This window comes from Colius striatus, chromosome 7 (genome assembly GCF_028858725.1).
Source record: "Colius striatus isolate bColStr4 chromosome 7, bColStr4.1.hap1, whole genome shotgun sequence".
Classification (NCBI taxonomy): domain Eukaryota; kingdom Metazoa; phylum Chordata; class Aves; order Coliiformes; family Coliidae; genus Colius; species Colius striatus.
The window spans coordinates 2,705,403-2,719,991 of record NC_084765.1 but is presented as its reverse complement, the minus strand read 5'-3'; the positions used below and the strand labels follow the sequence as shown (position 1 = coordinate 2,719,991).

The window sequence follows — 14,589 nt, the reverse complement described above, 5'->3', positions numbered from 1 at the left end:
AAAGGGCAAATCTGTACACAAAAAGGTCTTAAAAATCAATGAAGATTTAGAAGAAAAGGAGAGAAAATCCTCAGCCACCTTTTTAGTTTTCATTTTATTGCTTAACACAAAAAAAAAAATAGAAGGAAAACACTTTCCCAGACCCTAAGCCAATCCCAGTCTGGGGTAGGGCTGACAGGGCTGTGCTGCAGGTCAGAGGCAGCAGAGGCAGCCGGGTCCTTTCCTTTTTCCCATCGTACACGACGAGCCGTGCTGTGACAGCCCCGCCGCGGGATCCGAGCTGGGAGCCACGGCTTGTACAGGCCTCTGCTGCTTTGTTTGCTGGCCAGCTGGCTTGCTTTTCCTGTTGTGATTATTAAAAGAAGTATGACTGCCCTTGTCATATCTCTAGATGTTCTAAATAGATACACAGCAAATATTGCTCACGTGAAACGAAAAAACCTCACCGGCCCTGGGTTTAACACTATTCAACTCGATGAGCCTGGCATAGTGATCGTTCCCCTGACCCCCAAAATCTTTCTATCTGAATTATGTCCTCTTAATATGTTTATCTCCTCCATAATATTTTCAGGCATGCTCTGCCAGCAGCCCCTATGCCATGCACTTCCCTAGACCATACCTGGTTTACTGGGAGGGAGGACAGGGATTTGTTTCTTGGATACTGCACTGCTCTTTTATTTTTGGCAACTTGATGTTAGCACACATGAAAGGAGAGAGGATTAACTGTATCTTTCTGATGTCTGTCCCCTTCATGTCTGAGTTCAGAGCTCTTACACAGCTAAAACAGCAGCTGTTAATAAAGTATATGTTGTTCTTTGTTTTGTGTAGTCAATGCTAGATAATACAGTCATGGGTTTAGCAAAGAATTCAAGCCCCTCCTATTTCTGATTTGGGTGAAACTTAAGCTAGTTTCATGTTGAAGAACCAGGGTTTCAAGTGATATACTAAACCCCACAGTGTCTCATCTTCTCATGTTTTTAGGGACATGCAGTTCACACAATACTTACAGTAACGTTAAGAAGTGGTTTGCAACATGAGTAGGCTGATTGAGGCTGGTAGTGTCTAGCCCTCCACTGTACCTGTGTTTGTTTCATGTAATTTTTAAGATATAAATCCAGTGTCATCTGCAACAGTTTAGTAATCATTTTTTTTGTGTGTTTTGTGTTTTTTTTCTTGTTTTTCCTGGTTTTTAATGGTTTCCTGAAGGAGGCAGTCAAGGTTTGGAAATCTTTTTTTTTTTTTGTCCAATTGCTCCTACCTTTTTTATTACATCTCTACTGATGAATCCCATCTTTTGATCTTCACCTCTTCTTTTTCAAGCATCAGATTTTCTTTAAATCTCCCACTGATTGCTTTGCCTTTATACCCTCCTGCTCTCCACTTGTTCAGACTTTTTCAGCTCCATTATGTTTTCCATCTGATGCATCATTGTGAATTCTGAATCTTTTGTGAATGCATAATTATCATGAATTCTGAATCCCTGAATCTTTCTGAATCTTTGGCTGTCTCTTCTGAGTGTTTTGTATACCCTCTCCTTCGATGCACATGGGTAATCTGTGGATACTGTCTAAAACAGGACTAGGGAAAGACCCCAACTGCCAATTATCTGGGATCCTAAGTATTTTGCATACTTACAACAGGTAACTGTTTCCCTCAGGAGCTGAGGTTCACTAGAATTACAGTTAATGACATGCAAAATCAAACTTTTATCCAAAAGGTCATTAAAATCCAAGTATAATGCCATTTGGAATGAACCAAGTTGTGCTGGATGCTCTCAAGTGTTAAATTTGATCTACATAGTGGGTGTCTGATAGGGAGTCCAGATCGTTCTGCAGTTGCTGCTGTAGAACTGTGAATGATAAGGGATTTAACATATTTTTCTAATTACAGTTGACAAACAATTGACATGAATGACATACCAAGTGAATTAGAATTCAGTGAAAAAACTCAGAAAGGAACAGGAAAATGTCCTGCAAACAGTTTATAGGTAGCTGGTATAGAAAAGAAATGATTTTGCTTTACATTAAATATGATTTATTTCACAGGATCATCCAAGAGCAGAATATGAAGCTAAGGTTTTAGAAAAATCACTGAGAAAAGAACACAAACATAAAGAGGTATGGTAAAAATGTATATCTGTTTCATTTATTAAAGTCTTTGAAAAAGAAGGTCATTATAGCAGGCATTGTCCCCAGACTAAGAAATAGGTTAAAAATAGAGTCACTGCACATTGTGTTTAAATTCCAGGTGTCTTCAGTCCCAGTATACCTGGGATACTCAGTGTATGGCTGTGCTCAGGACCTGACTGAGTCAGAAATGTCTTTAATAATTAGACATTAGGAGGGTGGCTCAGAGATTACTGAGCCTGATTGAAGGGGTGCTTTTTATGCTAACAAATCAAAACTGTAACAAAACAGCTTAACCTGTGCTAGTACAAGTATGTAATGCCTCTCAGGAAAGGTTCTCTGTCTTGCTAGACTTTGGTTGTTAATAAAAGTATTTCTAGAGCATTAATGAAGAATACTAACCCCAATTTCCTTGCTGAATTCCAGCTTTGGCAATAACTTTCTGCCTTTTAAAACCATAGCTGCCATTGTATTCCACTGAAGAAGGAAATACTCACTTCTGCTTTTACTTTGCTCTTTTACACTGCCATGAGAAAGGTGCTGCACATGCATCTCACCAACAAATGGTGCAGCTTCCCTGCCCTTTCACTGAAGGCTGTAATTCCTTCTCTACTGCTGTCTGTCAGCAGCAGGTCAATTTGAAAAAGCTCCTTTTCTCCCCCACATACTAGTTTCCACCCTATCAGAGATTATTCCCACTTAACTGCAAGTATTGAGATGTTTGCATGGCCATGTTTTCTAAGCAGAGAAATAAAAGCTCTGGCATAAACAAAACCTGCCAGCAGAAATTCCTCTTTTGTACCTGTTGCCAGTGGCACAGGAGTATGGAACCATGTCCTAAATTGTGTTTTTTATTACAACCCTATGAAAATATGACTGCAATAACCACTTCAACACAAAATCCACTTTAGGAGTCAACATACATAGATTGGTGTTAAATTAAATGTGTCCAATTTTTCATGTGCTTATACTTGAGTACTCCTGGGCTTCTCTTAAAGATGCTCTGAAGCTGACAGTGGTATGTTTCCCCTTAATGTATAGAATGTGATGTATAAGCAGATCAGCATCATGTGCAATACCTTACTTGCAGCACTGCTTTAAAATCCTTCACAGAAGAGAAAGAATTTAGATTGCTGCACTCTTACATGCTGCATAAACAGTGTGTTGGAATACAAATGTTGTTGTATTCTGCTAAAAACCCAAGACTTGCTGTACTTTTGGGCATATTAAGAGTGAAGATCTTAAACGTGAGAGACTGTAGGGTCATCAGACGATTACTGAATGAATGGTGATCTCAAAATATATCAGAGTATGAAAGACAAGCAATTAAGAGAGGATTATTTTTGTTTTAACCAAACTATTTATAACTTTTAGGGCTATGTTCAGTTTGGATGTTACTAATTTGGGAAACGTGAGAAAAGGAGGGTTCTTTTTCTGAAAGGCTCAGTGATTCTCTTTCACTGGCATCTAGAGTGTTAAAGCTGAAAATCAACAGTTGTAAGACAACTTGGAAATCTTAAAGAAAAACAGTACCTAAAGCTAAACCAGAAATTACTCATATTTTCTCAAGAGAAGTTCAATTATAAAATAATTGGTTTTAAAGGAAAAAAAACTTTTGGGGCATTCTTTAGACATCATAAAGGAAAAAGAATGGCACATTCTTAAATCAGAATGGATATCCTTTGCAGAGCAGCTTGATCTACCTCAGGATTTGGGGCAAGAGTTTGTCTTTTGTTGTCGTTACGTTTTATTAACCTATAGCTGAAACACAAAGCCTTAAGCAAACTAACAGAGCATTCACTTGTAGCTAAAGTGCTGTGAAAGCTGAGTCAGTAGAGAGTATACACCTTAATTTAGCAGTGCTTTGTAATGCTGTGTTGCCCGATCCTTTTTTGTTTCCTTTGACTGCCATCAGAAGCACCGATATTTTCCAGAAGAGACAGCAAACAGATGGAGACAAAGAGTTAAGACAGTCATGGCTGGGGTGAAATTGGTTCTTTTTATTCAAACTTATGAAGAAACTCAAATTATGAGTAATTATGGAAGACACAAATCCATTTGTTTTTGGCTGTTGAACCCTTGTTTAATATTCACATTCAGTTCTGGGTTTCTTCCCCTTCCTCCCCTTGTTTCTTCAGCACTCTTTGGGACACTCTTTCTATGCATTGGGAATGGCACTGCATGGCTAATCTTAGATTTACCATCCTGGACTGGCATTACATTTTGCAGTGGAGCATGGGCTGTGTGTTGAAAGAGTTGCTTGCACTTCCCTGAGACAACATGCCTGTAATAAACTTAGAATTTGAGTCATATTTTTATGTTTGTTACAGTGTGTGCGTCACTTTCTGTAATGTTCCTTTTTCTTGTTTATTTTCTGGTGTTTAGAAACAATTCCAGGCATCAAAGTTTATGGCTCTGGATGAGCAATACTGTTTTAAGTGAAATTTTCACACCCAAATTCAGGCAGTGGCTGGTTGATTGGGTTTAGGGCAACCTACGAAGACTTATTATATGTGCACTTCTTAACTCCTATTGGTGTGGTCCATTGAATACCATGTGGATAGTCAGGGAGTTCAAAATCAGTCCTGTTGAAGGAATCTCAAGTCTTATGGCACACCAAAACAAGATCTCCCCTGTCAACGGTGTGTTCCTCTTGGAATTACTCAGCAGTGTAATCAATCTGTATTTCAGTGGAACCAGTTGTGTGACTGCAAAGCTCCAAAATCTAAGTGTAGAGGGAGAAGGGAAGAAGGAGAATTTTCCAAGGGAAAGCAAAAGAAAATATGTAACATTAAGAGAGATCTTACTTTATGGTTTATGACAGCCTATTTGCATGTTTTCTTCAAAAAGTATACAGACAAATCTGGTTTATTTATACTCACAGTGCAGGCGCTTGACCAATCTGAATCTAGTTTTGGAGTAAACAATTTGCCTGTGTGGAATTGTAACTGTAAACACTGTGTCTTTGCATCTTCTAACTGGTGTGTATTTGTTAGCCTTTCCCCCCTTCCTTCTCTTTTTTTTGTCATGTGCAAAATCACACGCTCCCTCTTCATTAAAAGTACTCATTTTTCTCCCCTAATTTTAGACAGACAAAGAAAAGCTGACATGGAAGGATCGTTTTCCAGCCTATGTAACCAATTTTGTTGGCATTATCTTCATGGTAAGCATCACCTGAAATTTGTCTTACTGAGTCACTGTATAGAACAGAAGTGATGGAGATGTTTGTGAAACCGTGACAGACTTTCCCAGATTGATGTAGTTTGCAATGGCTCTGCCCCAGTGCAAAAAAATCTAAATAATCTAAATAATAAATAATCTAAAATCTTTTCAAGAGCTTGAATTTGTCCTTTGCTGTATTTTTCCAGGAAAGAAAGAAGAATACCTATATAGGGTAGAGGGAAAATGAGGGGAAATGGACATGGAAGTTACCACATCCATTGATGGGATGAAACTTAAAAAGTACAGTGAGCCCTGTCAGAAAATAGTCAGGAAATAAAGAATGTCCTTATTTTTATACCAAACTTTTTTGAAAGAAATTCTGTGGCCAAGTGCAGTCCTGACTGCAAGGGTTTTTAATTTGGAGTTATACCATATAACAGGAGAATTGCAAACAAAGCACTTAACTCGGGAAAAGGGTAAAATAATGATGAGAACAGCCTTTTTTTCCTGTTTGCTGATAAAGCATCAGCATGTAAAACAAATTTTGAAGGAAATTACAATAATTCAAGACATGGAACTGACTGGCAAGAGGTAGAATACACCAGACTAACTCAGTTCATTTGGGTTTTTTAGGATAGGGATTCTGTTTTGGGGTTGGCTTTTTTAATATTTGTGTTTTCAGAAGATGCAAATGCAGTAAATTTCATCTCAGCTGAAGAATCAGTACCTTATAAGCATCACATTTTTAAGTTATTCCTCTATTTAAGCAATCAAATATTGAGTAAGACTTTGTGCACCTTTCTGTTGCCTTGAGGCGTGTTGATTTAACCAGATTTCACTTCAGTTTGGGGTTATGGCAGCACAGTGTGCCTGATTAGGGTATTTGAAGGCTTGTGTGGAGACTTAAGCTGAAATACTCCTCTCTGCTTCAACCCTGCCTTTCTTTTCTAATGAAAAAAGTACCATGTATATATGGTATTACTGGTAGAGCTGAAAGGTAGCCCACTGATACTTTGAGTATAAGAAAGTAGTTTACATTTAGCTGCCTTGGAAAACAAAAAAAAAGGCTTTTACATGTGTTTGTGGCCTCATTGTATCCATTTTTCCACATAATGATCAAATAACTAACAAAAGAGGACCTTTTCCCTCAGTTCAAAGTGATTTGGGAGCCTTAATGCAGAATTGGGTGGGCTTGGGATGAGGCCCAGAGATCTCATTTTTAAGGTCATTGCTAAGTCTCAAGCAAAGCATTCATGGTTAAATCATCCCTAAGAGGCTGTGCTATTGTTACTTGCAGGTTGGGCTGACGTTTGCTATAGTGTTTGGAGTCATCATATACAGGATCTCGACTGCAGCGGCGCTGGCAATCAGCTCAACTCCCTCAGGCCGGTCAAGCGTGAGGGTCACCGTCACTGCCACCGCAGTCATCATCAATTTGGTCGTCATCATCATCCTGGATGAAGTATATGGCTGCATTGCGAGGTGGCTGACACAGATTGGTAGGTTGAAGTGCACCCTCGGTCAGTTTGCAGATGGCACGAAAATGGGTGGGAGCTTGGATCTGCCTGAGGGCAGGAAGGCTCTTCAGAGGGACCTGGCCAGGCTGGATGAAGGTGCCAAGGACAATTGAATGAGCCAAGGCTGAGTGCAGGACCCTGCACTTGGGCCACAACAACTTCAGGCAACGCTACAGGCTTGGGGATGTGTGGCTGGAGAGCTGTCTGGTGGAAAAGGACCTGGGGGTGTTGAGCCAGCAGTGTGCCCAGGTGGCCAAGAAGGCCAATGGCATCCTGCCTTGTATCACAAACAGGACCAGGGAAGTGTTTGTCCCCCTGTACTGGGCACTGGTAAGGCTGCGCCTCGACTGCTATGGTCAAGGTTGGGCCACTCACTACAAGAAAGACACTGAGAGGCTGGAGAGTGTCCAGAGACGGGCACTGGAGCTGGGGAAGGGTCTGGAGCACAAGTCTTAGGAGGACTGGCTGAGGCAGCCAGAGGCATTTAGTCTGGAGAAGAGGAGGCTGAGGGGAAACATGAACACTGGCAGGAGGCTGCAGAGAGCTGGGAGTCAGTCTCTTCACACAAGTAAGAAGTGATAGAACAAGAGGAAATGGCCTCAAGTCATGCCAGAGGAAGTTTAGATTGGGTATTAAGAAGGACTTTTCCCCTGAGATTGTTTTTAAACACTGGGCCAGGCTGCCCAAGGAGGTGGTGGAGTCCCCATCCCTGGAGATATTGCAAAGCTGAGGTGCTGAGGGCCATGGGTTAGTGGTGGGCTTGGCAGTGTGAGGGGAGTGGTTGGACTCGATGATCTTAAAGGTCTTTTCCAACCAAAATGATTCTATGATAAGTCCTCAACTGATATTCACTAGAGCAACTTTAAACAGGAGGGCCCCAATGACTGCCTTTTGTGGTTAACTCCAAAGCAATGAGCAAAGCTAGGAAATTAAATGTGTGGCTAAAATTCTAACTAGCTACTTACAAATATCAAAGCACATATGAATCTGGCTTAATTTTTAAAGCTTTTCTTTCAACAAGTGCTAACCACTAATCCAGTTATGGATGACAGGGAAATTCCTATGCATGACCTTAACATTCAGTCTTCTGTATCATGCAATTACTATTTTCATTTTCTGCTATTTTTTAATTGTCATAAGACATGTCAAGAAAATCAAAAGTGTTGAGTATAAAAAAACCACTGTAAAAACAGTTGAGTCATTTCCAAAAAACATCAGTGGTAGAGGGTCCAGAAATAAGATAAGTTCTTGCCCATCTGTAAATGATTGTCATAGAGGTCAACCAGATGTTAAAATTAAATTGGAATTACTATTGTAACACATCTGAATTGGAGGAATCCTCAGCAGATGGATTCCTGACCTCAGTGAGACCATATTGCTTTAATATATATTATATATATATATGTATATAGTTATGAATGAAGATATACCTCTTTGTTTAAAAGGTGGATGGTGTTTTCAAAAGTCCACATTTCTAAGGTCTTGAAATGTGCCAGGTAGGATAATTCCTTCATGTTTCTTATCCATGTCACGTTGGTTCCAGAGGTGCCAAAAACTGACAAGAACTTTGAAGAAAGGTTGATTTTTAAGGCTTTCCTGCTGAAATTTGTCAATGCCTACACACCCATTTTCTACGTCGCGTTCTTCAAAGGCCGGTGAGTAATGCCAAAGGCTGCTCAGGGTATCAGCTGGTCACGTATGAGACAGCTGAGTAAACACCATAGTTGGGCCCAAAAACTCTGCAGCCTCATGGGATAAAGCAGTTTCAAATTGGTTGGAGCCATTTTGGTAAGATAACTTTGTAAGTTCAGATACAACACCCAACAGGCTGTTTACAGTTGTCTGTCTACTGCTCTTAACTTTATATCATAGCAAGTATCACCTCTTTTCCTGCAACCAGCAGAAAAGCACAAGGTGAAACTAAATAGTCTATGTGGCACATTCCAGCTCATGCAACAGAAATGAGGATTATCTTAGAGCATTCCTGCCAAGGTGTGCCTATAATATTGTAAAACTTGCAGATTTACTGAGTTGTTTACTTGGTAAACGAGACTTACTCTTTTAAAACCAAAGCTAAGTGTTCTCATTCAGTTTGTCAGGACTAAACACGAGCTGGTCCCACTGAAAGCCACAGAGTTGGACATAAATGACTTTAGGGATCAAATCTGAAAAGCAGAAAACACATATGAGGTTTATAATTCTAACCATTTTGCTCTAGGTTTGTTGGACGGCCAGGAGACTACGTCTACATTTTCCATTCTTTCCGGATGGAGGAGGTAATTGCATTTTCACCCTGTCTAGGAGAAGCCCCAGCTGCCCCTGCCACAGGGATGCAGCACATGTTCTGATGGATGTTTCCTCTGTCCACTCTAGTGTGCTCCAGGCGGGTGTCTGATGGAGTTGTGTATCCAGCTCAGTATTATCATGTTGGGCAAGCAGCTCATTCAGAACAACTTATTTGAGATTGGCATCCCGTGAGTAGCAACTTTTGTCTGTTGGGGTTTTGCTTTTGAACACATGTTTTTCACAATGTGTACAACACACTGTGTATCCAACTCCCCTTTGATGTGAACACTTCATACGCTGCCTGCAAGAGTTTTGCAGTAACCTGTGTCTGCTCTACTGCAAATACCTGCATCCTTGCTGCAACTGCAGCCAGCAATGCAGATGTCTTCAAAGTGTCAGGCAATCTATTGCTTTCCTACTGGTTAGTAGGAGCTGTAACGTTGAACATGTGATTCAATTATAGCCATGTTTCAGTACCTGTATATGCTGATCCTTGATACTTTCAGCATACCGTGACTCTGGCAGACTTTTATATCAGGAAAAAAAAAGTATGGAGCTTACTGTGTCTGTTAATCACAGAATCACAAAGGATTGGAAGGGACCTTGAAAGCTCATCCAGTGCAACCCCCCTGCCAGAGTAGGACCACCTAGAGTAGGTCACACAGGAACTCCTCCAGGTGGGTTTGAATGTGCCCAGAGAAGGAGACTCCACAGCCCATCTGGGCAGCACCTTCCAGTGCTCCCTCACCTCAACAGGGAAGAAATTCTTCCTTGTATTTCTTTGGAACCTCTTGTGTTCCAGTTTATCCCTATTGCCCCTTGTCCTATCATTTGCCATCACTGAGAACAGCCTGGCTCCATCCTCCTGACATCTGTTCTTTATGTATTTGTAAACATTAATGAGGTCACTCCTCAGTCTCCTCTTTTCTAAGCTAAGGAGCCCCAGCTCCCTCAGCCTTTCATCAGAAGGGAGATGCTCCACTCCCTTTATCACCATGGCCCTGGGCTGAACTCTCCTGCAGCTCCCTATCCTTGAACTGAGGGGCCCAGAACAAGCACTGTGGCCAGGATGGCAACGCTGACTGAAGCATTTTCATTTCCCTCAGAAAAATGAAGAAGTTTATCCGCTACATGAAATTAAAGCGTCGCCGTTCTTTAGACCATGAGGAGCACATGAAAAAAAAGCAGCGTTATGAAGTGGACTATAACCTGGAGCCTTTTGCTGGTCTTACCCCTGAATATATGGAAATGAGTAAGTGAGGTGGAAAGAAGGCGTTTTAAACCACAGCTGTTCTGACTAATTGGGATGGAGAGCTGAGGGGTTTGAACTGGAGATTCAGTGGGCAGTGGATATGAGGCATAACTTAGTTATTAAAGTGTATATTATCAGGGATCAATTGTGCTCTCTGCTGTTCATGAGCATTTAGCACTGCATTTCAGGTATTATCTTTCAAGCCATGTGGCATGTCACTGTCAAGTTTCAAGTGCAAATGATTAAAAGGCATGAACTTGAGATTGTGAGGCATGTTTTGTCATCATTTGCACCCTACCTTGGAAATAAGTAACTTCACTCAGATTTGACAATTTCTAGTGCATATTCTCACACTGGCTTAATGTCCTTTTCGAAGCTCCTAAGTTTCTGTGCTTCAAAAGACAAAGCTTCCAGTGGGATCAGTGAGGGCTGAAAACCTGCTGGGTGAAGCATGGCAAGTTTAGTCAGAGCCAACACGGTCACAGCCCTAACCCCACTCCTTCAGGTCATTCTTGTGCCAGCCTTGCATGGCAACATCATTTTAGGACCTTCCTGATCCTTCTGGCTACTTTGCCTTGCCTTTTGCAAGAGGGGCAACTGGCTCTTCAGTGCCTGAACGGAGCACAGTCAAACCATGCCTGCTGCAGAAAACATGGTTCAGTCTCTCAGCAAGTGGCATTGTGTTAAAATTTGGGGTATGGCACTGACAGGATGATGCATGCATTCAATGAATGCTGACCACAGCCATTGAAATGGTTGCTTTTTCTTTTGCAGTTATTCAGTTTGGCTTTGTAACTTTGTTCGTTGCATCCTTCCCGCTGGCACCTTTGTTTGCTTTGTTGAACAATATCATTGAAATCCGCCTAGATGCCAAAAAATTTGTTACTGAGCTGAGGAGGCCGGTAGCAGTCAGAGCAAAGGACATAGGTAAGTGCACACTGCTATTGTTATCCTTGGTTTTTTGTTCCTGGACTGATGGCAGGATGTTATTCTGCTGAGTTAGTTTCATTAACAGGAAGATACTTATAGGAAAATTCAAAACATTAGGCTGTGGCTTAACTGTGAACTGTCATAACTTATCAAGGCTTAATTTTAAAATAGAAAGACCAGAGCTTTAAATTCAGATTAATATTTCATGAAGTAAACAATAGCACTTTTCAAATCAAAGTGATCAATACGACAGCAAACTATCTTGCACACTTTTGCATATCAACAGTTCTTCCTGGCAATGCAATTTTCTTGCAGAAGCAAAAATTTCTACATTTAATAATGGACTGGGCTGGAGGAATACACTGTCTGTGGGTAAATGTATCCCTTTGTCCCTACTCCACGTGAATGTCAGAAAGGTGAAGCCTGAAAGTTGCAGTGAATGTAGCTGGAATTGACACCTGACCAGACCTCCCCTTACTGTGGGGGGCTAACAGCTGTGGATGTATGTAATGAAGAAACTGTTTCTCCTAAACACTGGTTACTTAGGACTAAAAAAAATCACTGTTCATATTACAGACACAATCAGCAAGAGCAGAGGAGCTTATGATCTGGTACCAAACTCAGTGTTCATTCCGGTATTGTGCAAGCAGAGTTTTTCCTTGGGCTCATCCTTGTGCCTTAGGATCATCCTAGAGTGGAAAAACACATCATGTTTTCTCATGCTGTTGCCTTTATCACAACACTGCTTTTGGGGTGTTTTGTGGCTGTCTCATTTGATGCTACTGGGATGGTGGTTTTTGTTGTGGTGGGGTTTTGGAGGGTTTTTTGGTGTTGGTTTTGAGAGAATGTTAATTGCAATTTATGGCCATTGAATCCCACTTCTGTGAGTGAAAGAACTCCACTCCTTTCAGAGACATCCCAAAGTCAGAGACTGTGAGATGACCACACCAAACCAGACAAGATTTTAGGGCGGGTAACAGCAGAATCAGGAAAGGGAGAAGGTCCCACCTGCTAAAGGCAACGGGTAACCACTTGCAGCAAACAGAGGACTATCTCTGCTCCCACTGATACTGTAGTGTATCTTCCTGAAGTTCAATTCCATACCCTGTCCAGGCTGGCTTGTATGTGCTGTGCCAGAGGACTGAAGCTGTGTGAAGTATGAGTTAGGATTCAGCCAGGCTGAAGGAGTCGTCCAGGGATGTCACCCTGTATAAAGCCTCTTACATCTTCCTCTTCAGACCTAGAATAGAAGAGTGCCTGATCAGGGCTGTAACCACATGGATCTGGTACTAGCCTTGGATTTTTCCATCAAGACTGAATCTTGTAGTTTCAGTACTGCAACTAAGGAGAAATTGTCAAGCTCTCACTAATGACCATAAGATCATTAGACAGGCCAGGCACCAGCACTTAGTGTCGAATTCAGAGAAGTCCTTCCATGAGGAGTGGGATCTGGAGATGGGGAAAGGCCAGAGCTGTAGGACTTCATGAATCATCCTCAGACTAAATCCAGAGGAGCTGAACCAGAGTAGGGGAGAGTTGGTTGGTATTACATTGTAAATGCACAGAGGCCGTGCTGAGGAAACGTGTATCTACCTGGTTTCCAGGTGCAAAGGGAAAAATCCCATCAAGTGATTCCACTGGAGCTTTGCTTTCTTGAAATTGAGGTGGAGTCAGTAGTGATGAGAAGGTGTAGAAACAGATTCAAGTAGATCCTTCAAGCTGGTAGACCAATGTGTTCTATACCCTGTGTGTGGAAGTTCCAGCTTCCTATCTGTATTCTCAAGCATTTGAGAAGTTTGAGTGAAAATTCATGACCTCTTTTCTACCTATGCCAGCATCATTCCTCTGTCTCACACTTGCCTTCCCCTTCCTTAAAGAAGCTTATAGCTTAAAAGCTCGAAAAAGGGTACCTAAACATAGCTTTGGAAGATAGAGTTGGGCTCCCTTTGCTTACAGATCATTAAATGGATCTCTTATAATTTGCTCCTTTCTAATTTAAAATATAACTCAAGTTCAACACAATCATAAGTGCTTCTAACACTGCTAATTAAAAATGTGATTTCTCTAATTTTAATGACTGGAACAGCATTTACATATTTGTCTCCTTTCTTAGGAATCTGGTATAATATCCTTAGAGGTATTGGAAAGCTTGCTGTCATCATCAATGTAAGTATTCAGCATGAATAGAGTTTTAATTCAATAGGCTGGCTTTTACATTCTGCTCCATTAGTTTGATTTCAGCATAAATCCCTTAAAAATCAACGGAAAGGATATAATTTAGACCTTTTCTGAAATATTAGAGATTTAGATGCAGAGTTTATTTTAAAATTGTGATAGTAGTAGCAATAATATAAAGTAATAAATGGTCAGTGCAGCTTGTTTCCAGAATGTTTTCATAAGACACTTTTACCTTTCAAAAAAGGTAAAATCACAGCTGCTTCCTTTTGCTCTTTTGAAATACTGTCACTAAGATGATGTATTTTTTTCATTTCAATGCTAAAACCTATATAGGATCTGGAATTTAACTGAGATGTGAATTAGTTCAGCTTATCAGAGCACAGTGTCCCTCCAGTGAAAACCTGACCCCTGAACTGCATTGCATTGAAAACATTTTTGTTCACTTCAACAGGGAACATCCCAGCCCTTAGAAAAATTTAGCATGCCTTAAAATACTAATTAATATACTTGTATTCTATATGGACAGACATCCACAATGATCACCTTTATTGCACCCTACCTGGGCAAAGATTGAAATAAAAACAAAAGTTGAATGACAAGCTGAAAACTTTAGCAGTGCAGCAAAAGAGGGGCCATGTAGGGCTTACAGCCATGTGTCCATGGACCCTCTTGGGGTTTTTTTGCCATTATCCAGCCTGGAAATCCCTTCATTTTGCCCCTAGGTGTCTGTTGTGCTATAGCCAAACCATTCTGTGGGTTATTTGGTATGCTGCCTTAATTTGTCTTTACCATTTCTCCCCTTTTCTTTTGGAAATAATTTCTCTTCTTTTTTTTTCCCCTCTTTCCTTCCATGTAGCCTCTCTTTGTCATTATTCGGTGTTATTTTCCCCTCTTTGATCTATGTACTGTCCTCTTTTATCATAAAATAAGTAAAACATTTTGCACTGTGTTCGTTCCACATATACATGAAATTTATGCCAGTGAAAATGTTTCATAATAATGATAAATGAGAAAGACTAAAATGGTGACGAATTCAGCCAAATTGGCTGGTTTACATTTTGATGGTTTTAGAAAAAGAAAATTAAATAACCAAAAAAAGAGAGCCATTTTTGTGACCATAAAAATAAAACTGGGCTCA

At 40.7% G+C, this 14,589-nt stretch overlaps 1 protein-coding gene across 1 annotated transcript in view; it reads left to right on the top strand.

Annotated features, from left to right (window-relative positions):
• ANO1 (anoctamin 1) overlaps window positions 1-14,589 on the top strand; it is a 45,666-nt gene that overhangs the window by 26,375 nt on the left and 4,702 nt on the right. The window contains exons 14-23 of the mRNA XM_061999299.1: window positions 1,207-1,218; window positions 2,046-2,117; window positions 5,215-5,289; window positions 6,586-6,787; window positions 8,349-8,460; window positions 9,024-9,081; window positions 9,179-9,279; window positions 10,198-10,343; window positions 11,118-11,270; window positions 13,387-13,439. Coding sequence (XP_061855283.1) covers window positions 1,207-1,218; window positions 2,046-2,117; window positions 5,215-5,289; window positions 6,586-6,787; window positions 8,349-8,460; window positions 9,024-9,081; window positions 9,179-9,279; window positions 10,198-10,343; window positions 11,118-11,270; window positions 13,387-13,439 — 984 coding nt within the window. The remainder of the gene's footprint in view (window positions 1-1,206; window positions 1,219-2,045; window positions 2,118-5,214; window positions 5,290-6,585; window positions 6,788-8,348; window positions 8,461-9,023; window positions 9,082-9,178; window positions 9,280-10,197; window positions 10,344-11,117; window positions 11,271-13,386; window positions 13,440-14,589) is intronic.